This window comes from Pteropus medius, unplaced genomic scaffold, assembly GCF_902729225.1.
Source record: "Pteropus medius unplaced genomic scaffold, Ma_sr-lr_union100, whole genome shotgun sequence".
NCBI lineage: Eukaryota > Metazoa > Chordata > Mammalia > Chiroptera > Pteropodidae > Pteropus > Pteropus medius.
The window spans coordinates 11,944,147-11,967,564 of NW_024349804.1; the positions used below are offsets into that span (position 1 = coordinate 11,944,147).

Below are 23,418 nucleotides of genomic sequence, written 5' to 3' on the forward strand. Positions count from 1 at the left end.
TTTCGGCGGCTCCCATGAAAGAGACGCTCGTGACCAGCGAGCCCCGCTATGCGCGCGCGCAGGCGCCGTCCACGGAGCAGCGCTGCCCCGGGGCCCGGTGGGGTGGGGGGGCTGCCTGCTTCCTCGTCTATCCCGTTTTTAACGTGTGGGTTGTGACTCCCAGAATTGATTTCACAGCCCACTGACAGGGTCGGCCTGTAACTTGACAATAGGCGTGCTGCTCCGTAAGTCGCAGTCACCTGAAACGGGATGACCCTGGGGATCTCGGGTGCCGCGTGCAGCCGACCTCCAAGTGTCACTGTCCCAGCCTCTGCAGCGCTCCCTGACGTGTCCTGCCCTCCGGCCTTCATCGGCTCTCCCCTAAAACGCCCGATAAAGACTAGCAGTTACAAAAGCAGCTGGGGTTATTTAAATGCCCACTGTCGTGAGTGTGCCGCATGTATTAACTCACACAGCGATTCGAGGGGGGTGGTATTATAGCATCCCCATCTCACAGACGAGGAAACCAAGGCCGACAGCTTAAGTCACTTGCCCTGGATCACACAGCTCATGAGTGGCAGAGCTGGAGTTTGGTGCCAGGCTTCTGCCTCCAGAGCCAGCCGGCCGCTTAACTGCCCACAGCTTCTCCAACAGCACCAACTGTCCCCCGCCCCACCATCTCTCTCCCATGCAGTTAGAATGACATTCCCCAAAACCTGGACCCCGAGCCTCTCCTGCCCAACGTTCCCTATTGCCTTCGGCATCCAGTCCACGCAGTGGCCCTGGCGGTCTGGCCCCTCCGGAACCCTCCGGTGTCCGCATGTCCCTGTCCAGGCCGACACCCTCCCCTGTCGCCCCGGGTACGTCTCCCTAACCTCCGTGCCTTTGCCAGACGGCTGCCCACACCTCGAATGCCCTTCACGCAAGGCCCCGCTCCCGTGGCCAGTTCTCTGCTGCTCCCTCGCCCCGCACACATGCACACACGCACACCGGACCGCGCCTCCCTCTTGGCACCCAGCGTCCAGTCGTGGAGTTCCTTGTTTCCTATCCGTGTCCCCACCAGCCCTCCAGCCCCTGAAGGCAGGCACCCTGCACAGGTCATCTCCTCGTCCTTAAGCCAGAGCTGGCCCCCCAATGTCAGGCATGAAGGCCACAGAAATGAACCTCTGCCCAGAGCTCCCAGCAAGCGCACAGTCCCCACAGGTCACCCAATGCTCTCACACACCCCAGTGGACCCCAGCAGGGCAGGATGGGGGTCTCCATTGTACAGATGGGACAGCTGAGGCCCAGAGAGGCCACGCGGCCTCCCCCCCCCATCCCCCGCCCCTCGGGGCTCTCCCAGGTAAAGCCCACTCTCCGCGTGCAGACGCACTGGGTGGGGGGGGTGAGGGGACGGGGGGGGGGGACCCTGCTGGCACTGGAAGCGAGGACTGGGAGGAAGAAGGCACCCGGTACCTGGCTGGCGAGCTCCGCCTGCAGCGCTTCCAGCTCCTCCTGGGCCCGGAGGCAGGCGCGCCTTTCCCGGGACACGCGGGCGCTCAGCTGGCCCACCTTGCGCTGGAGCCGCCTCTCCGCGAGCTGCAGCTGCCGGATCCTGCGGCGGGGAGGCGGGGAGGCAGGCGGTGCTCACCGCGGTGCGGCGGGCGTGGCCGAAGGCTCCACGGGCGCCAGGGCAATCTTTCTATTTAATTATTTTATCATTTGGCCAATTTAATATTCTGACAAAATTACAATTTGTAAAACGTTCTTTCTAAAGAGGATCTAGAATACTTCAAAGCCCCCTGCTGTGTTCGAAGTCCCCTTGTCAGGCACCACGCATCAGAATCTTGTCCCTAAGCCAGTAGCACCGAGTCTGGGTGACACCAACTAGGGACCGAGCCTGAAGCATCTGCGTTGTCTCGACAAAGCGCCACATCGCCGGCCCACGGGGAGCCTGCCTTACCCCTGCTTCACACGTGAAGAGCACGTGAGGGGCTGAGGACCAGAGATGCCACACGACTTGCCCACAGGCACACAGCATCATCGACTCCAGGCAACCTGACCTCCAGACTCACGCTGTTAACCCTATGCTCGACTGCCTCCCGTTTGAGACACATTCTGAAGAAATCATTGAAATTCGGGGGAAATTTGGGGGAAAACAACTTGCTGCAATTAAAACCATCCATCTTTGCATTACTTACAAAAGCCAGAAGTCAGAAATGGCCTGACTGTCTAGCGGTTAGGGACGGCAATGCCACAGGAAGCCTTTTTTATCATCCTGGGGATGTGCTGCGCTTATGTCACATGCCAGAGTAATGACACAGGCGGGAAGCCAGCCCTGACTGCAGCAGAAAGGAGAAGCGTGCGTGAGGGAGGGAGGGAGGGAGGCCTGAAAGGGAAGTCCGGCTGGGAGAGGAGCCACTGTGAAGACGCGCCTGTCACCAGCTTGTGCCTCATAGCCAAGTCCCCTCAATGTGCCAGTCTTACCTCAACAATAGAAACCAGGAAACACACGAAAAGGAGGCTCTCAGCCCGCGTGGACAAGCTCTGCACGTCCTCTCTCCTTTACCCAAGTCCACGCGGGTGACCCGCGCACCCAGGACAGACTCTGCCTCCTGGGTGGGGACCTAGCTTTGCGGCCTGGCTCTGCCACTCACCAGCCACGGAACCTAAACTGGGCTCATTCACCGCTACGACCTCAGTATCTTAATCTGTAAAACAGAGGTAACTGTACATTGCTCAGAGGGTTGTCGCTAGGATTAAATAAAATGATGCATTAGTATTAACAATAAGGCCAAGACTTCCCCTCTCCTTCTCTAGTTCTGAGGCTCCTGGGGAGGGTCTCGCAAGGGACAGACGGGAGTATGCGCTCTTGTGTGAGTTATAATCAAGTTTCTTCCAAAGCGACCGAAAGGAGTTACTCAGAGAGAGTCGGGCTGGCTACCTCTGATGCGTTATAGAATGTGGTGATACCAAACGGGACAAGAAAAGCCTCTCTTTAGTTCCTGAGAAGCACATATAAAACATTAAAGATGAGATGTTTGATTCTGATGTTGTCCCTATACATCAACTAAGCAGAAAGTGACCAGTCTCGCTGCGGCAGGCCGAATAATGGCCCCCAAACATAACCAGGCCCCGATCCCTGGAGGCTAAGCATGCTACCTTAAAATGTGAAGAGACTGTGGATGTGATTAAGTTACAGACCCCGAGATGGGGAGGAGATCCTGCATCGTCCAGGTGCGCCCGAGCTGCACTCACATTTGTCCTTATGAGAGAGAGGCAGACAGACGTTTGATACAGAAGGTGAAGGCCGTGTCACCTCTGAAGCAGTGGGACCGCTGGAGCAAGATGCTCCTCTGCTAGCATTGAAGGTGGAGGGAGGGGCCGGGAGCAAGGACTGCAGCTGTGGCCGCTGGAACCGGCCCGGAACGGGTCCCCCCCCGGCCTCTGCAGGGAGCACTACCCAGCCTGCCCTGAGCTTACCCCATGGAGACTGTTTTGGATTCTGACTCCAGGAAGGCAAGACAACGCATGTGTGTTGTTTTAAGCTGCCAAGTTGGTGGTCATTTGTCTTAGCAGCCATAGGAGACAGACAGACTCATAAAAGTGAGATTCTCACTGAAGAATGGTGAATCACAAATGTCCGTATGCAGGGCTGGACAGGGTACCATGACACAAGGGGCCTCCCTCGGGAGGTGGGACAAATTCGGCCCACGGTGGCTGCAGTGACGATTCTGGGCGGGCGGCCTGGGTTCAAGCCCCAGCCCCCCACGTGGCAGGGCCTGCAACCCACCTTCAGAGCAGAAGACGTGACCCACCTTTCCCCACAGGCGCCCCAGTTTGTCTCTCCCTCACGGCGATGGGGGGGTGCTCTCCTTTGGCCGGGGTTCCCCACCCATCTTCCCCAAGCCTGCTGATCTCCCAGCTTTCACTTCTAATATGTCTGGAGGGAGATTTGAAGCTCGTCACTCTAGGGCTGGGGCCCTGTCTCCCCCAGCTCTCAAACCCCAGGACTTCTGTTATGGACCGAATGTGTCCCTCGAATTCACCTGTCAAGTAACAGGACCTCAGGACCAAATACAGTGGCCCTGACTGTATTTGGAAACAGGGTCTTTACAAAAATGATCAGGGTAAAATGAGGCCACCGTGATGGGTCCTAACCCCATATGACTCATAAGAAGAGATCGGGATGCAGACACACAGAGAGACGACCACATCCTTGGCGGGTAAGTACAGGTCGTAGGAGTGGATGAGTGAATGAGTGAATGAATGAATGAATGAATGAATGAATAGATGGACAATCACACAGAGTGACACGTAGAGTAACAGAAGAATTTTTCCGATACATGAATTTCTTGATATGAACAGTTTTACAAAGAAGACAAATAAAGCACGTGTAAATACATATTTAATGACTTGCCTTTATTAAAAAAAAGGGAAATGCAAGAAAAAGGCCAGTCCCAGACAAATCCAAGACACTCAGCTGCTGGGCCATTGGGAAGCCTGTTAGCCTTGACTCCGGCCAGACCCTTCCATGCCGCGTTCCTCCTCTGAGTTATATACAAAGCCCTACCTCATCCTGCCGGTCCAGGCATCAAAAAATGATCCAGAAAGACCTCGGGCTTTGGGGAAAGACCTGGGTTCAAACGCCCAACCCGCAGACCATGTTTGTTCCACCAGGAAAACAGCCCGCGTCACGGAATTCGGCAAAAGGAAACAAACAGAATCTGCCACGAAGGTGACGGACGAGCTGCAGGGGTGGACAGAGATGACAGGCCACCCGGACACCAGCGACTGCCACACACAGGGAGGAGCAGGGATGACGTGAGGGCCCGAGGCCCAGACCCCAGAGGAAGCAGGGAATTTGACTGAACTGCAGCCACAGTCGGAGATGCCGCCCAGAGCAGAAGGGAGGGCAGATACCCTGGCTTCTCCCCCTCTGCCCTTCGGTGCCTCCCGCTGGCCGGGCCCAGATAGAAGACAGCGAGCCCAAGGGCCTAGGAGGCCTCTCTGCAGGCTCAGGCCCTGGGACAGGAAGCAGGGGACGAGAAAGAGCGAGAAGGAGCTGAGACCTGGGGTGCCCCAGGCAGCTTACGTGGCACCGGTGAGCCTGGCTCCTGGGCCGTAGAGACAACTCGACACTCATGCTACCACGGTTACGATGCCCCGGGATTCACGAAACGCACAAAGAAGAGGCGCAAATGGCACATTTACCTGCTCCTGAGCCCTGACTCCGACATCACGTGTTTGTCCACGGCCGCCGGCAGCTTTCGCTCCGAGGATTCCAGCTGCCTCCTGAGCACCCCCACATCCACGTCCGGGCTTCCGGCCGCGGCTCCCGGGAGGCGCCCCTGCTCCTCGCCGCTGTCTTCCGCGTCCTGGAAGATCCAGCTCGTGTCGATCTTCACGTCGACATTCATTACGTCGCACCCGTCACTGCCGGGAGCTCTGACGACGTAGCTGAAACTCTTTTCGGTTCGTGCCTCCGCCGGCAGCTCCATCCCGTCGTCGTAGGTCGGGACTTAAGAAAATTCGGTGAATTTACAACACTGACTTTCTGGAAGCTTCGTGGTGAGTGTCGTGCCTTTGGCTTGTGCAGGAAACGATCCTCTGAGGAAGGCAAGGACAGGTGGATTATTTATTGGTGCGGGGGAGACTTGGGTTTCACGGGCACAAGCATCATGCAATTTGAATGAAAGCCTCTCGTTTTACAAGCGGCATGCCAGAACTCACCCAAAGCAAGAGTGAACGGCACAGAAAAACCACTTGGAATTAAATGCTTAATAATGCATCCACAGAGGTAAAAATGGATTTGCAGACAGGACCACCAGAACGTTACAGGTTCTCAGTAGCGAAGCTCAAGTTTATGCCCCATCATGAATGAAGTTCTAGGCTTCCTCTTTGAGTGTGGCAAACAGTTATCATGGACCTGGCATTCGCCAGGCGAGGAGACTAAGGCTGCCCTGGGTCAGCTCATCTGAGCAAGTCTGGCCCTCCTGGTACCCCTGGGAGGTGGGCATTATCATTTCCTAGAAAAGGGCTCCACAAGCTGGGGGAGCGTGTCCAGGCCCAAGATGGGAAGGGGCAGAGCCAGGATTCAAATCTGTGTCTGACTCCAAAACTTGAGAGGGGAGGGATGCACCAAGACCCCATTCCAGAGCATTCCAGAGCAGGGGGAGAGACTGACAGCTGACTGCGGCGGTGACCACCTGAGAGTCACCTGGAGCCTGTGAGGAAGAAGCAGGTATCCTGACCCTTTCTCGAGGAGCTGCCTGGCCAGAGGGGAGACACGTCCTTCCTCCTCCCCCTGGGACAGGTAAAAGGCAGGGCCCCAGGGCCTCAGCCTGGGGAAGTGTCTGCAGGGTTTTTGGATAAGTAACTGAGACTCTGAGGTCCACTGGCATGAAGGCTGTGGGTTTGAGGAAAAGGGGAAGAGATGTGGACAATTGAGCAAGCCCTGTGGGCTTCTCGGGGGTGGAGATGGCCATGGAGCAGCTGCGAGAATGGGGCCCTGCCTCCTAGGGAGCCTCCGTGGGGCCCCCCAAGGCTGAGAGTGGCCACAGTAAAAACATCAGCTAAGAGAAGGACTCTGGGAGTTTCACATTCCAGATGATTCCTGCTACACAGCTGAATCTGGGAGGCATAGTTCGGGATCTGGAGAAGCCCCTAAGAGTTCTTAGAAAATCTCCAGCAGGAGGGCCCCAGCTGGCTGGTTGAACTCTCCTTCCCTCGTGCAGGGCCTCTAGCAGGTTCTGGTTAAAAGTGAGAAAGTAAACAAAACGTGTCTGGCAGGGTTCCTGACGTTTGCAAACTGGTTACTGACGACGAGGGGGAAGCAGGAGCCACAGACCCGGAGACTCAGCCTGCAGAGTGCAGGGCGGAGAAGGAGGCAGGCAGGAGTGGCCGGTGGAAGGAAAGACCACGAAGTTGCTTAGGGAGGCGTTGAGCTCGTGGTGAGGCATGGTGTCCACCTCTCCAAGGTAACCACGGTCCCCAGAGAGACGGACAGCTGACTCCTGGGGTTCCCCACCCAGCTCTTCGCTGGCTACCACTGGCCTGGCGTCAGGGTGAGGGGCGGGAAACCACACGCTTAAGCTGCACCGCGTGGCCGACCCGGTGCCAGCAACCAACTTGTCGCAAACTCTCCCCTCATCCTCCCAGGAAATCTGTGAAGAGGGTGGCAGTGAAGGGTGGACCCAACTCTTCTCCTTTCTGCATGAGGAACCGACCTCGGGTCCAGCTGACCTTGTAGCTCTGCTCCCCTGGAAACCACACGCGCCTGGAACGTCATCACGTTACTAGGCAACCACCGCCCAACAACCACTAGGCCGTGCGCCTCACCTGGGCGCGGAGGGCTACGGGTCAGGTCTAGATACGCACCTGGTGGGCTGCCAGAGCTCTGAGGTTCCCTGAGAACGATGGCTCTTGGAACTGGATCTGTCCCTGGCAGGGACCTTGGAAGTGATCCCTGGGGCTGTCACAGGAAATGCTGGCTCCTATTGGGGACTTTGGTCTTCCAAGCCAGGCCAGCCCCCGTGCCTGCCTGTGTGAGCCTCACTGCCTCACCCCTGAGCTGCCTCCTGCGGCCATAGAGAGTAGGTCCTCCTCCCCGTGGTCTTCGAGGACGCCTCCCACTCAGGGGACTGGATGCTACGTCTCCGGCCAGGATCTGGGAGTCCTGTGGTCTAAATGTCTACTTCCTATGAAGACCCCTCAGGAGGCGCTGCATGGGACCCATCACCTCACCCCACAGGTGACGAAATTGAGACCCAGCAGTAAGCCTTTGCCAGTGTCCGCCGAGGGGCGCGGCCGGGCTGGGAGTGGACCCGGATGGGGCTGACTGCAGAGCGAAGCCATTCCGCCCTGCCGTCTGAGTGGGACAGTCAGCAGACGGAAGAGTGGACAGTGGCAGGCACGGGGACCACGCTCCGGCAGCGGGGAGAAGAGGGACCCTCGGTGCCACCGGAACAGCTTCCCGAGGCCCGTGCGTGCCTCTCCGCGCGTGCCCAGCCGGGAGGGAGCTCGCGCGCGTGCGGTTCCCCGCCGCCGTCGCCCCCCGGACTGCCAGGACGCCGGCTGGTCAGGCGAAGACGTCAGTTCATTCACATTTGGTCACCAAATGTTGGTGAGTCATGGGGGTTGGTGTAGTGGGTGCTTTGGGTTTAGATTTCAAAAAAGAACGGTCACTTCTCAGCTGTCCTGGTGTGTGCGTGGGTCCGAGCCCCCCAGCCCTGATTGGGTGTGCACGCCCCTCCGCATCTGGCTGGGGCGCCTCCTGTGCTGGTCACCATGTTCTTCTCCATCCTTGGATTCACCTGCTGGGGACTCTCAGCTCCTCTGCTGGGCTCCCTCTGCCACTGACTCCTTCCTGAACCCCAGTCCTGGCCTGAACCCCAGTCCTTTTAGTTTTCTCCAAAGGTTCTCCTGAGCGCGCATCACGGGATTGCTCTTGCAGCCCAATGAGCACGGAGCAGCGGCTCTTCTCGCCCCGGGGGTCAACCCATCCTTGCCGTCACCGGCTTCTTCCAACACACGCACGGCCGCCCTTCCCTTCACGCGCACCCACTTCCGTTTCCAAAAGTCTTCCTTCCAGAAGTTTGGGTGAGGGCAGACATGTGAGCAGGTGCCTTCCCCTGCGGATGCAGCCACCCCACCACCGAAGGAAGCTTTTCTTCTCCAGGATTCCCTCCGAGGCTTGACTCTTACGAACTGGTGCCCCGTCTTCCACTCTGCCCTTTCTCCCGGGGGGCTTGATTCAGGCACCATTCTCCCGAGATCACAGACGGCTGCCTTCTTCTCCGTGGTTGTAAGAGAATGGCCGGGTCTCAGACCCTGAGGAAGGAGCCTCATTCCCTGCAGGCATTGAAGGGACCACTCCGCACCCCAGCATTTCTTCCTCAGCAGCCGCCTGCACAGCACGACCCAGATGCGACAGCCCCAGAAAGGGCTGTGCCCGCCTCTCGGCCCTCACCCGACATGGTCCCAGAGACTGCCGTGCTCTGGGACCTTCTCCACGTCACACCCACAAGAGTGGCAAGACCTGTGGCTTTCCCTTGGAGTTTGAGGTCACGGGGACCGCCCTCTGCAGTAGACGAGGCTCCGGCCCCCTCCCTCTCTGGCCGTCGGCTGCTGAGTCCAGCTGCAGACAGTTCTGGAGCTTTGCTAACCGGGTTTGACTTTGGATTCAGATCACAGGGCTATCTGCATGTCACTGTGGCTGACAGATTCTGGGTGCACAGGGCACAGTTTACAGAGACATATGTACATGGTCCGTGTCCAGCCAGGCACGCGGCCCACGGCCGGGCAGGGGTGCAGGGTGGGGACACGGTCCCGGCCAGGGCTGTGGCTCTCCCATCGCTCGGTTTCCAGTAATTGCACTTAGTTTCCTGGCATTCAGGTCTCTGCCCCAGGGGCTCTTGAAGGTACCACAGTGGGGACTCGGCTGTAGCCCCGAACGTGACAAAATCCCCTTGGTTCCTGCAGAGCTCCCACAACTTGGCCTGGCCAGGACTCGGCCACAGGTCCAAAAGGCCACCCACCCCTTCAAGCCGTCGTCAAGTGTGTGTGAATTCTGGTTTCAGTCTCTGGGCTTGAAATCGCTTGTTTTGCCATTGAGTTTTGGTTTGAGAAGGGTTGGGGTGGCCGTAGGGACTCAGTTTATTCCGTAAGCTCTTTTTCTACCCTGTAGAATTAGAAAATAATTTGATATGACATAAGCACTAAGCCTGTGGCTTATCTTCCCCCACCTCCCCCAACTGCTGTCCTAAACTCTCCATCGGAGCCCACTGAGGGACCCTCCCTGACAATCCAGGGAAAGAGGAGACCGGAGTCAGATGGCTGATCCCCAGGATGCACCCCCAGCCCCCGCAGGCTCCCACCCCCAGTCTGATGAGACCCGAGATCATTCCTTGGCTCACTGCGCAAACACCAAATGAACATCGGCCGTGGGCCAAGCACTGGCCTAGGCACTGGGGCGGGCAGAGCCCTGTGTGCAGGGGCCAGGCTCAGGGCACCCACAAGGACATGTGGCAGGGACCCAGCATTAGAGCTCAGCCGGAGCGGCCAGGCAGCTCATGGGCATTTCGGGCACCCCCAGAGCTCATGGGCTCTCAGGCTGGGCTGGATCCGGGGCCAGAACTCTAGACTGTAGGGGCCCGAGGAACGTCACGGTCAGAATCGGGAGTTCTTCTTTTGTAAAAAGTAGCATTTTTATCTGAAAACGAAAGGATACCCACCCGAGTTCTTGGCTCCCTGAAGTCATCAAGGCCACAGAATGAATGCTAGTGAGAAAAACAAGAAAAGGAACAAAAACTATAAAATAAGACCAAAAAAAATGAGGGGGAAAGAGAAAAGGAAAAAAGATGTAAGCCACGCAGCACGGAGCTCCACGACAGCATTTCACAGAAACGGCGGCGCGGGGCCCGGGTGTGGAAAGAGGAACGGGAAGTGAGCAGGCTTCGGGAGCTGACCTCGTCTGGGACGGCCCCCCTCGGGGGTCGCGGGGTCACCCCCACCCGCTCCCCAAACACCTGGCTAATTCCGAGTGATTTACACCTCGGACCAGGACCTTATTTACGGGGCTGAGATGTGGCTTTCCTGGGGGACCTGGGCAGGACAGGGTATATAAGGGAAGGGCCCTCTGACGGCCTGGCTGGTGGCTCACGCCAAAGCACCAGGCAGATTCCCGTCCCCGTCCCAGCTCACCCAGTCCGACCTGCGGACAAACAGGACCCCACCCCCTACGCCATCCTTGCCAGGGCTCCCCCATCCTAAAAGAGTCGCTACTTTAAATTTGATTAGTCTACTTCAAGAAGAAAAAAAACAGTGGGGGAAAAATGGCCTTAAAGAAAGGAGAGATTATGCCGTCAGCCTGGAAGGAATTGTTTGTTTGTTTGTTTGTTTGTTTGTTTGTTTGTTTTCCTTGTCTTAATTTATTCATGACTTACTGTATTCAGAAAGAATTTCTGGTCATGAGGTGAAACATATCTAAACATCATGTGGGGCTTTTAGAAAGAATTTTTCTGTTTCCTTTTTTCCCCTAAATAAGGAAATAGCTTCCCGATGTTATTTATTGAAGAGATTAACATCCAAACAGCCAGCCAACTTTTAAACAGGTTTTGCCATCATTGGCAGTTAGAGCTAGAGAAGCCCATGGAATCCCCTAGTTCTTTCATTTTCTGAAGCCCGGGGAGGGGGAAGGACTTGTCAAGACCACCCCGTGGGGTGTGGCAGGGAAGGAGTCCCCGACCACTGACAGGGGTGGCCTGAGTTACCCCTCTCCCAGCACGGGCCAGTCACGCCCACGGGAAATGATGCTGGCACACACGCATCGCCGAGCGCTTCTGGCCCTACAGGCCTCGGCAGGAGCCCGTCTGCCCTGAGTGCCGCCTGGGCGACTCCCTTCTGTGACAAGAGGAGACAGACCCACCCACGACTGCTTTGAGAAAAGCGCGAGAAAGAGGATTCCGACATTTTCCGGTCATTCGACCCTACTGGCCTGTTTGTTCCCGCTTTTAAAATTTTCATCAGCAAGAACAACTGTGGCAAGTTTTCAGTCGTTGTCCTATTTTGCCCTGTGACCCGTTTTGCAGACAAAAGCAGTAAAGCTGGCGGGGAGGCGGGGAGGGAGGCAGCCCGCGTGCTGCCGGCCCACCCACCTTCTCTGGGCCTCGGAGCAGAATTTTCACATCCTCGACCTCACTTAATCCGCCCTAGGAGATGACGAGTGTCTTTCGCAGAGGCGGACGAGGACACCCAGGCCACCAGGAACGGAGGGAGAAATCTCCCAAGGTCGCAAGACCCACCTGGGCCAAAGCCAGGAGTGGAGCCCGAACACATCTGCCTGCAAAACCAGGTTGTCCCTGAGAAATCCTTGAGTTGAATTGCACTTGAGATCCCCTTGGGTCCTCAGAACTGGATGGTTGGTGGGCGTGGATATCTGGCAGGTGGGGACTCTAGGAACTGGCTTAAACCGGAATTCCCACAGGGGCTTCCTGGTAGCTGGCAGGAGAATGGGCCCCATGCATGTGCTGGGATGGTCCAGACTTGGCCCTCTGCTGCCCCCCGGAGGACACCGCCGGGTGTGCAGGCCCAGAGGCCCAGAGGCCCCGAGGCTCCAGGTGGAGATGGGACGGTGCCAGGAAGGTGATCACACCTGCCAGCAGCTGACTCTCACCGGAGAAAGGAGAGGAAGCTTCTAAAGCTGGCCTAGCACCTGAGGAGCTGTCCTAGCTCACTGGGTGCCTTGTGTTTGACCCTCCAGGGCAGAGAGAGGCTGTTGTCCATCACCAGATAGCCCGGAAAGGGGCTCTCTGCTTGTGACCCTACTCTGTCGAAGGAATAAGTTGGCTTCCTGGCCCACGACACGTGCCTCGGACAACTGAGGGTCACAGATGCCTCCTCCTTGTTCCCCAAGTGATGCAGCCTGGGATCACCTGACCACCGGCTGGTGTGCGTTGTCCCCCACCGACTCCCCAGGCGGGGTTACAGCCTTCACCTTGTGAGCTCCCCGCTCTGAGAGGAATCCATGGCCACCAGGCAGAGGTACAGGAAGTGGTAAGCGCCATGACAGAGATGCCACCCACATGGTCCTGAGCAGGATTCATTTGACCGCCGGGCCCAACAGTGTGTAGTAAGTGTCGGGGGGACATCCCCGGAGAGCCCAGTTGTCCCTTCCCAGCGGTGGGATCACGGGCAAGTATTCGAATCTTTCTCGGGTTCGGTTTCCTCACCCATGAAATGGTAATAACAGTTGTAGAGACAAACGGCGCTAGTGCCAACGTGTGACAGGCCAGCCTCACCTCCTTCTGGGAGGGACGAGACCTCTGGGAACACACAACTGGCCTTTGGCGTACAGAGGTCACTGAAGGTGCCTGAGTCCCTGCGAGAGAACCAATGTCTGTGGCCGGTTTGTCACTCAAAAACAGAGGGTCACCCCATCTTTCCCAGTGAGGCGGTGGCAGAGGGTTCGGGGAAGGTCTTTTGTGAAAATAAAAGACATCTCCCCACACCCCACGGACAGAGTTGATCCCAGACTGCACATCTTCCCTCGAAAGGTGCTTGAAGCAGTCACTTGATTTTTGGATGTGCCGATTTGGGGGGATGGGACAGACGATGGGGGGGGGCAGGGGTGCTGAGACAGAGGCACTTGGGGCCACGAGCAGGCAGGAGAAAAGATTCCCCGAAAACAACTCCAGAGAGCGGCCCGAACTCCAGCCTCCTACCTTTTCTTCTAGTTCCTTCAGGTGTCGCCTCTGGGCCTCCAGCTTATCCTCCAGCTCCCGGGTCCTCTGAAACACATTACGTTACGAATCAGAACTGAAACGTCCGCTTCCGAACCTGATTCTCCCCTGTTTGCCGCGGTGCGGCACAGAAGCCGTGGGCCTGCGAACTGGAAGCGGGCAGCCGGATGGACTCCAGCCGCGCACGGGCCGGTATCGCCATCGCCCGAACCGAGAGCAAGAGCCACTCCCTCGGGTCCCCAGAGGAACTGCGTTCTGACCTCACTCACTAAAGACTGATTCTGCCTACGCCTGAACTGCGTGGAAATAGGATTATGCAGTGTGTGCTCTTCGGATGGGATCCCTGTAAAATGTAAACATCGAGACTAGACCAAGACGCGGAAGCACCCCGGGCGGGACCATGGTGTTGACGTGGCTCTGAATCACGTGCTCTTATTTAGCTGGGCCCTGGGGGCTGGGGCGAAGGAGCAAACGCCAGCAGGACGCGTCACTGCAGCATCCGCCCGACTCTCCCGCTGGCACTCAGTACTAGGACCACTCGCCGTCCTGGCGGACCTGGGCGTTCCTGAAGATCCAGGGTTGCAGGAAACCCCTTGGTCCTGGGCACACCAGGACAACTGGTCGCCCTGTCTGGCACTGCGCCTGCCCAATGTCCCTTGGAGTGGTCGTTCACCCTCCCTCGGTGGCTCATTAACCTGTTCCTTCCAGTTGCACACGGCATCCCACCTAGGGGGCCCACAGGTACAACCTCCTCCAGGTTGTCATACGTCCAGTAGCACATCATCACCCTTCGAGTGCAGGTACCCACAGACAACTGCCCAGCCGGCTACAGCCTTGCCGGGCCTGACTGCAGATGCAGCCTCATGCATGGAGGTCAGTCTGAATAAGCAGGTGGCTTGCACAGACCCTTCACCAGGCAGAGAAGCCCTCTGTGCTTTCCGTAGGGCAGGGGTGCTCAGGTCTGTGTCACTCGAGGGGCTTGCTACATGGCCGGCCCCCTGCCAGAGTTTCTCACCCAGCCATTCTGGGAGTGGAGTCTGAGAACCTCACTGGGAAAGTTCCAGGCGGTACAGATGTTGCCGGTCCAGAGACCCCACTTTGAGAAGCACCCCTATGGGCACATTAACCCACTCAGCAAATATGGCTCAGTATGCCCAGGGCCTGTTGAGGGCCTGGGAGAGACAGAGTACCCCAGAGTAGCCCCACCCCCCAGAGTCTGTGGTCCAATCAGGTTCCGACGGTGGCCACATACAAACACATAGATGGTGCACCAGGTGGATACAAGTGTCACGGAGAGAATCTAGCAGGGGTAGGGACGGGGTCAGGGTGCTCTCTTGTCCAGAAGCTCAAGGAAGGTCGCACTTGAGCAGGGAGGTGGCGAGAAGGGTGAGGCATTGAGCCAAGGGCTAGGGGAGCCCAGAGGTGGCACAGAACTCGGCCCAGGACTCGTGGCGGGAGGCGGTGAGCAGAGGCCAGAACTCAGGGGTTTCATAGGGAGTCAGTAAAGGTTTTGAAGCAGAGACATGATGAGATTTTGATGTTAGAAAGATCAATGGCAGCAAAACGGGGTGGATTGGCATGAAAGAGTATGGTCTCAGTGTGGCACCTTGGGCAAGTTATTCTGCCTCTCCAGCCCCGGCTTCCTTATCTGCAAATTGGAGATAATCGTGTTGGCCACGCCTGAGGATTTATCGCATGAATCTACATGAGAAGCTTAGAGCAGAGTTGGCGCAGAGCACGTACTCTACGAAAGATTAGGAAACCAGCAATTTCCGGTTCTCTTCCACCTGAAGGAAGCTGTGTGTCACCTGAATCTGACTGTGACCAGCCTCCAGGGGTCCCCTTGCCAGGTGGGGAGGCAGGGAGCATCTAAGAATGAGCACAGAATTCAGCTTGACCCTGGCTTGGATCCTGGGCCTCAAACTTACCAGCTGGCGGACTTTGGGGAGTTACATAATCTCTCTCTGCCCGAACCCCACTTCTGCAGTATCTGCACAGTGACCCCGTGACCCTGAGCGTGAGAAAGGGACCTGGGTGTTTTATAAACAACTACAGCGCCAGGACTGTAGGAGCGAGGACGATGCTTTACAGCTTTCGAAGGATCGGCGAAACCCCCCAGGAACAACGGCTGGGCTTTAACAGTCAGCTGAGAAGCGGGGGTCCTGCGAGTCTTTCCTGGCATCCCTCTCAGCTAATAACCGGGGTCCGTCTCGCGCCAGCCTACGGGAGGCCGGAGGGAGCAGTGGCTGAGTTTCCTCATCTGACGACCTGATTCACGCCCCAGCTCTGCCGCTTCCTGGCTGTGCGACCTCGGGCAAGCTGCTTACCCTCTCTGAGCCTCGCTCCTCACCCGGGAAATGGCACCGATGGTGCCCACTGAGAGGTCGGGGTGACTCCACTGAAACAACGTTTGCGGAGCCGCTTCTGTGTACGGCACCCGTCTGTCCCCTCGCACTGGAAAAGAGGCTTTATGGGGCCGATGGTTTTGTCCCCAGCACCTGGAACAGTGCTCAGTAAGTAGGCATTAGAAAAATGACAAACAAAAATGGTGTGACATCAAACAGAAGCTTGAAAGAGGGGTGGATGATGGGCCCGCAGGGCCAGGGTATCAGGCTGAGCGACACAGACTTTATCCCGTGGGCCGGGGAGGGTCTCTGGGGAAGGGCGATGCGAGCTGTGTGCGTCAGGAAGGCCTCTCCCCGTGCGGGGGGTGGACGAATGGGCAGGGAGAGAGCCGGTGGGGCGGGCATTGCAATCGCCTGTGGTCCCAGCAGATGTCTCTGCAGGCGAGCTGGTGGCGGGAATTAGAGGAGGCAGGACGAGGGAGGCGGAGGGGCCGGGAGGTGGCCGCACCTGCTGGGCCTGCTGCAGCAGCTCCAGGCGCGAACGCAGGATCTGGCTGTCGAACTCGCGGCTCTGCCTCAGGATCTGCCGGCGCACCTTCTCCACGGCGGCCTGCAGGTCCTCCCGCTGGTCCTCGCTCAGCGCCTCGCTGGCCCTCGCGCCCGGCTCCTGCTGCAGCGCGTTGTACAGCGTGGCCTCCAGCTCCTGGATTTTCTGAGCGGCCCAAATCACACAGACAGGGGAAAGTTGCAAACGGGTGCATGGTAACGGCCAGGACCCCACAGCCGAGGGAGGCAGAGCTCGGGGTGGCGAGGGGCGCCGTGCAGGGGCCGAGGGGGGCAGGGGGTGGGGCGCCGAGGGAGCCCCTCCCAGCCCCACCCACACCCTTTCGAGACTGTGTCTTACTCGGTTCAAGGGCAATAAGAACAAACGATCACAGCCACCCCTCAGAATGCGTGATTCGTGAGGTCTGATGCAGAGGGTTCTTATCTTCTTCTTGGTTCTGATTTTCTCCCCCAACTTGGGAACAGTTTCCCCCTTATCATGGGAGCCGACTGGAAATATGTCTCAAATTGCTCACATTTGGTTTTCTGCTAGCTAGTCAGGAGGGCAATTTAACCCAGAGCAAAGAGTGACAATGTTCTGATTGTCCCCTCCCCCTGAAAAAGCAAGACACGCTTTGTTAGCAAAGCGAGCGAGAGGTTTGTGGCCAGCCGGGGGACTCTTGTGAAAGAAGAGGTTCTTGCTTTCCAACCTCACATCTGGACACTTAAATTCAGTTACCTTACAGGACTATTAAGGGACAGAAAAGAGAATCACCTCCTCCTCTGGCTCCCTAAATCCCCACCACACCCCTGCGCAAGGCACAGCTCCTTCTCATCCCGAGATGGCGCAGACCAGTCACCAGTTTGGGTGGACACTGACGAGAAGAGGCGAGAGGTGGTTTGGGGCAGGGGGTCGACGCGGGGAGCCCCTTGCTGCTGCGTGGCCACCAGCTCGCCCAGCTTCCTCCAGCCTCTGCACAGCTGCTCACTCCCTGGAGGGTTCCCGGTGCATCAGGCAGGGCTAATGCCAACCAGCACCTCTCCGGACCTAGCAGTCGCCCCTGGGAAATCGACAGATGGGACTCTGTCCACTGGTATGGCAGAGGTGTCCCCACGCGGCTCCACGTGGGGCGGGGGCTTGCCTGTGCCTGCTGGCTCAGCCCATCTAGCAGCCGAGCCCCTTGGAGACCCCCATGTCGTCAGCTTCCAGCCGAGACCCCACCACCCAATTCCAGAAGCTCCACTGTGGGCCTGCCCCATCTCATCCGCCCCTCACTCAGCTTGGTGACAACGGGACGCAGGCGTGTACCTGCCACGCTCGCTACTGCCCAGGAACACTTGTGTCCCTGACTGCACAAGTCAGCCTAGCATAGCTTCAGGGACCCGGTCTTATCACGTGCCCGAAACCCCGCTTCAGGCCTCGGAATGGTCTTTGGGTTTGAATGCGACGTCTACTCAGCGGCAGAATCAGCACTCAGAGAGGCCCCCACAGAACCGGGACTCTGAAGGTCCCCCGGGGCCTTTCTGCACGTGGCATTTCGACAACAGAGGGCAGACGCCGAGGTTTGAGAAACACCGGTCTTACACAATGTCCCTTGAGAAGAGGGTCTCGCGATCCAGTGACCTGCTGAGCTGCACGTGAGTCTGGCCCATCCTGGTGCATATTAAGGACCCGAAAAGGCCTTCGGAGTTTTCCAGACTTATTCTAGTGCAGCTCCCCGCCCTCCCCCGCCTTTGCAGCCTGAAGTTCCAGTACCAGCTCCTAAAATCTTACTCTTCAGAAGAGCAGGGTGTGGCATGACACAAACGGCCTACAGCACGGGGGAAAAGGCGTTTGGGAAATGACCAAGACTGGACAGAGTTAGGGAAAAGCCAAAAACGCGAAAGAAGGTAAGACAAGGAGGGGCACGTTTGGATCTCCCCGAAACCCTTATAACATCACGCGACCAGAAGTAAGAGCTGAGAGGGAAGATGCACATCTCTTCTGACCTGCATCTCGGCCGCCCGGCCCGCGGCCCGGAGGCCTGGACACGAAGGGCCACGGTCACACCCCGCAGCTCCCGTCTGTGCCAAGCCCAGGCTGCCTGTCCTGTCTCCCTGGAGACAGACACTCACAGAAACTGGGGCTTGAACACGAATTTTCAGTTATTGCTGGATTCCTTATGTACAAACCCGTTTTGTAAAACGACCTTAACTACGAGTGATCTGGGCAAAGACGACGCTGCTTCTTCCCGCAAGGAGCCGCCTTGAACTCTAAATTCCCTCTGCCACGGGGATGTCCCACTACGTCATTATCTCTCCCCGCCCCAAGAAAGAATTCCCCCCCGTGCCAGGAGCACTTGGCTTTGAGTGTCCTCGAAGCCATGTGACATGTGAACCGGGATATAGTCATTTACGGTTGTCACCGGGACGCCCAGGACGAGTTCTGTGGTCCATGCACAATATTGCAGAGGACCTTACGACACGTAATTCTTGTCCTGGTGCCACCTGGCCCGCTCACCGCTTTACCTCTGTGTTCCACTGTGACCGTCTCTCCTTCCTATTTATAGAAACACTTGCTTAAGGGTTTGAAGCATAAATAAATATTTAAGCACAAACGAACAGGAGAAGACGGCGCCTTTTCTTCATCGGAAACGATTGGCAGCATCGAACGAGCATGTCTAAAGAAACCATCAAGCTAACCAGCTGATTTTGAAAATCACGAGCAATGTGGAAAAAGCAATGATTTATCTGTACGGTCAGCCCCTCGCAGCGTGGAAACGGGTGTCTATCGGTCCCACGCAGCGGGCCGAGGACCCTAACGCCGTGTCAGCCCCGAAGGAACACGCGGCCTCTGATGTCGTGTCTAAGAAGCCACAGTGTCCACCCCACTCGGTCCTACCAGGTGAGCCTGGTCCAGCGCCTGCTTCCTGTAGTCGAGCTCCTCCTCCAGGTAGCCCTTCTGCCGGCTGAACAGATCCTGAAAATGAGCAGGCGGCCGAGATCAAGATCGGCATGGGAACCACTGCCATGTGGCTCTGCTAGAGTGACTGTCCCCCCCGAGCTAGAGGGCTGGGGGGTGTCTGCCCCGCTTGCTCCCCCGTGTGAATCCCCCAGCAGGAGGCTCACAGCCCCAGGAGCCTCGCTCAAGCCTGTCCCAACTCCTCCCGGTGACCTTCCTCGTGGGCGTCTGACTGCAGCAAAGGGACGCCACGGCCCCCCAACCTGGGTCTGAAACCTGGATTGTTCCTCCCGCCACGGCCTGGTGGCCCCAGGGAACCATCAAGGTAGTTCCCCGATGAGGCTCGCCCTTCACACACGAACAGCGGCACCCACCTCCCCATCAGTCTCTCTGCCCTACACTAATCCCCACCCTGCCCTCCAGGCCACTCTTCCCGTCCTGTCCCCCCAAGAACCATCTCTCCAGATCTCAAATCTCCATCACTGATTTGAGGGTTTCGGCGTTAGAGCTCATCTATTGCAGCCACTTGATTTTATAGATGAGGAGACAGAGGGTCATAGTGAACCAGCGCCTGGCCCTAGATGCCAAGTTCACTGGTCATCACAGGTGGGACTAAGAACCCAGGCCACGGGACTCCATCCCAAGGCCCTTTCCACACCACGCACTGCCCAAGGCCTTATGCTATGCCTTCCGCCTCCTCCCTTCACCTCTCGTTTCTACTTAGAAAACTCAGACTGGTCTTTGAAAGCTCAACGGCCACCTCGTCTAACAGACCTCACCTGGCTCCCTCCCGTGTGCCCATCAGGTACTCGCGTGTGCCGAGCACTGTGCCAAAACGGGCTGTGTATCGGGCGTCTCTCATCCCTATAGCCCAGATAAATGGAGACTGGAACCCCGCTTATTGATAAGAAAACTCAGGTCCTGTGCATCTTTCCCAGGCCCTCACGGCCAATAAGGGGGACACTGAAGATCGGAGCCCCATCTGTGTCTGCAGAGCCACTGGGCCAAGCGCCATGTACAGCCAATGGACCTCTCCTGACGTCACGCCACACAGTGGCTGTCGCTCACGAGCACACGCCCCCTGGGCTTACAAGCGGCTCCTCGTGGCAGGGGCCCTGCTTACTGGGTACCGAGCTGCTAGTAGCAGAGGCTTCCAAAGTATGCACTGAGTGAATGATGGAGCGAATGAATAACAATCACCCAGAACAGCCCTAGGGCCAAAGCAACAGAAATGCATGCAAATAAATAACGCGAGCAGACGTGCAGCCTTCCCGCAGAACCAACCGCCCGACCTCCTTGAGCCCCCTCCCTCCCGGGGCCCAGGCTTTTACCTTCTCCTTCTCCAGGTCCAGCATCTTCTGGGTGAGGGCCGCCTCTGTCCCTTCTATTTGCTTCAGCCACTGGAAAAGAACAGGGCACAGCAATGAGAACTAGCACCAGCTGGGGCTTCTGCCATGGCCGAGCGTGCAGGGGACCCCCTACGTGGGACTCCTGGCTCCGAGGGGGGCCCCGTCACATCCCGGGGCGGCCCTTGAAATGGAGATTCTACGTCTGTACAGATGTGTCGGCTGTGATAGCTGTTTGCTCAGGGATCAGCTGGGTCACGGATGCACACGTGTGTGCGTGTTCCTGTGGGCAGCGTGGGCGTGTGTGCCCAGGCAAGCCTGTGTGTACCGGGGCAGTGGGCACGTGCGGCGTGGGGGCCTGACCCAGCGTACGGCAGACTCGAGCGAGCACAGAGGGCCACACGTGTGAGCGTCTGGGACTCTGCAGCTGGGCGCTGAGCGTCACGGAGGTGCCCTGCCCAGCACTGTGCTGGCGGCTTCACACCCGTGACCTCATCTGGCCCTCGTGCAGCCACCCTACGGAGTGGGCAGCATCACCCCATCTTGCAGGTGAAGACATGCAGGCTGAGGTAAGTCACTTGCTCAAGGTCACACAGGTGGGGGAGCAGGAATTTTGAACCAGCCCACAGCACTGCCCTCTGCAGCAGCCCCCCTGCAGCCCCCCGGGGCGTATCTGAGCAGCCAGGTGGGTGCACAATGGGGTGCAGGCAAGAAAGTAGGCCTGGCCGTGCAGGGGGGCACAGGGCTCAGGGCCTGAGCGGTAATGGCAGGTGGGCAGCTGTTCCCAAGGGTAGGTATTTAGGTGAGTCCTTGCGAGGAGCCCACCTGACAGAGAGAAGAAATCCCCATAACTAGGCGCCCTGGCCTTGGGGGATGAGCGGGAGTCCGGGCTGGACAAGGCAGGAATGAGTGCACTTGACCTCGCTGTCGCTAAGCTGACAGACCACCCGCTGCCTCCCCACAGACAGTTCCCAGCCCCCTCACGGCCATGGCTGCCTCCTTCTCCTCCTCCTCCTCCGCTTCAGGAACTTGGTGCCTCGGAGCTCTTGGCTCTCCCTGGCTTCGTTTGTGTTCTAAATGCTCTAGGACAGAGCCAGCCCCACAACAGAGCTGTCTCTCACCACAGCTCTGCACCCCTCCAGTTTCCATGCTCTCCCTCACCCTCTGCTGAAGAACCCCCACACCACCTAAACCAGGTTGGGAGCAGCCTTGGCCCTGCCCTTCCCCTCACTTCCCCCCTCCCGTTCATCAGACCCACCCACCGGGCTCCCTTCCAGCGCTACCACCCAGCTCGGGCCCCCTCTCAGCCCCCGGGCTCACGTCTGACCCCGAATCCCTTTCTGCCAGCCCTCCAGCCTGCAAGTTCTCTCAAAATCACGCATCCACTGGTGGAAGGTCCTGCTCCGGCTGAAAGCCCACAAGGATATCCCGATCGTCTGGCCCACGAACAAGCCAAGCCTCCTCCCCCCGGGGCCTTTGCACGTGCTGCTCTCCCTGCCGGGAGCATCGCCGCCTCTCCCAAGCCCAGCCTCAGCCCCAGGCCTTAGCCAGCTAACAACTTCTGGGCCTGAGTTAGCTGCCGCCTCCTCCGGGAAGCCTGCCCTGCTCCCTGAGTCCGTGGGATCAGGTGTCCCGCGTCATCCTGTGACTGTCTGTCGCAGCACTTGCCTGACTGCCATTGCCTGCTTCCCTCCCACACTACCTGCGAAGCTGGGGACCACGTGGGATGCTTTCTGTCCCATGTCCTTATCCAGCACAGGGCCTGGCAGGAAGCAGGTACCTAAGCAACATTTGCTGGACAGAGGGGGATGTGGTGGTGCAGAGGGCTGGGGGCGGGGGGCAGGGCGGGGTGCTGGCCCACAGAGGGAACAAGACTAGATGAAGCTGGGTCACGGCTGCCTCCTCACATCAGAGTCAGCCTGGCCCCAGGACCCCACAGCCCACAGCAGAAGTCGTGCCCACCGCCCTGTGTCACTGCCTGAGGATGCACAGCACCTTAGAAACGGGTGACGGGGGTGGGCAGGGGGGGATATTTTTCTTTCAATATCCTGATGTAAGCAGTCATAAAATGGATAAAATTAAAATGGGACAAATCCAGTTTTAAGTTGCTATGACAAGCGACTCTTGGGACAGGTTTTATAGAACACAGAGTCAGGTTTTTCCTTATTTCAAGAAAAGAATGATTTTAAGTGCATAATATGCATGTAAAGATACACTTTGACAAATCTTTGTCGGCAGCGGGCAGTGGACGAGGACAGACACAGGGACCGGGAGCATAGGGCACGTGGTCATAGATTCCCATCGAAGAGTCAGCCCACATCTCCTGGGCCTCACTCTTGGGGTGAGAACCTGCCAGCTCACATTCTGCATCACTCTCCAGCATCGGGGGTCTGGGAACAGGGACCCCTGCCTCCCCCACACCCTCAGGGGAGAGGCGGGTCAGCCCACGGGGCCTGGGGACAGGAGGACTTTCTGTGGGAAGCATAGTAGGGGCACCCTCACCCCAGAGCTGGGGTGGGGGCTCCCTCCTCTACACCCAGCTCACCCTTCAGAGAAGGGTCCCAAGGCGCCGACTCCAAGCCCGCTGCTAGGAGGTTTCACTGTGGCCGATGCCCGCGCCACACTCTCTGACCCGCTGTTACCAGCGAGCACACGGAATTTTGAAAACTTCCGTCTCTCTGGCTGGTTTTGAACTTGAAGGAGATGTGTGACTCGCGGTCACCTGTAAACCCTCTGGTGTCTTGTGTTAGGGCTTCTTCACCGGGCCTGTGTGGCATTGGAGGGCGGGAGAGCAAGGCGTGGGCCCTGACTTTGGCCTCTGCTAGCCCGAGGCGGGGTCCGGGATGCTGAGACAGAACAGGCCCCCCCAGATGGTGGTGGGCGGAGGGCGAGCACCCAGGGCAGGATGCCATTTGCCACAAGGTCACCCGGGAACATCGTGTGACATTCCTAGTGAGAGCGGCGTTTCACCTACAAGCTACGAAATCAGCTCTGTGCGTCTAGCTGGAAACCGAAGTTGCCCTGCGCTTGGTCAGACACTGGAG

At 58.0% G+C, this 23,418-nt stretch overlaps 2 protein-coding genes across 2 annotated transcripts in view; both read right to left on the bottom strand.

The window, feature by feature from the left end:
- Positions 1 to 7,776, bottom strand: part of CUNH4orf50 (chromosome unknown C4orf50 homolog) — a 48,608-nt gene extending 40,832 nt beyond the window's left edge. The window contains exons 1-3 of the mRNA XM_039837989.1: positions 7,339 to 7,776; positions 5,173 to 5,568; positions 1,435 to 1,573 (exon numbers count right to left, since the gene is read on the bottom strand). Coding sequence (XP_039693923.1) covers positions 1,435 to 1,573; positions 5,173 to 5,459 — 426 coding nt within the window. The 5' untranslated portion in view covers positions 5,460 to 5,568; positions 7,339 to 7,776. The remainder of the gene's footprint in view (positions 1 to 1,434; positions 1,574 to 5,172; positions 5,569 to 7,338) is intronic.
- Positions 7,777 to 7,968: 192 nt separating this feature from the next.
- The window catches only part of JAKMIP1 (janus kinase and microtubule interacting protein 1), a 99,363-nt gene continuing 83,913 nt past the window's right edge, over positions 7,969 to 23,418 (bottom strand). The window contains 6 exon segments of the mRNA XM_039838220.1: positions 7,969 to 9,640; positions 10,194 to 10,238; positions 13,182 to 13,247; positions 16,053 to 16,256; positions 18,969 to 19,046; positions 20,360 to 20,428. Coding sequence (XP_039694154.1) covers positions 9,611 to 9,640; positions 10,194 to 10,238; positions 13,182 to 13,247; positions 16,053 to 16,256; positions 18,969 to 19,046; positions 20,360 to 20,428 — 492 coding nt within the window. The 3' untranslated portion in view covers positions 7,969 to 9,610.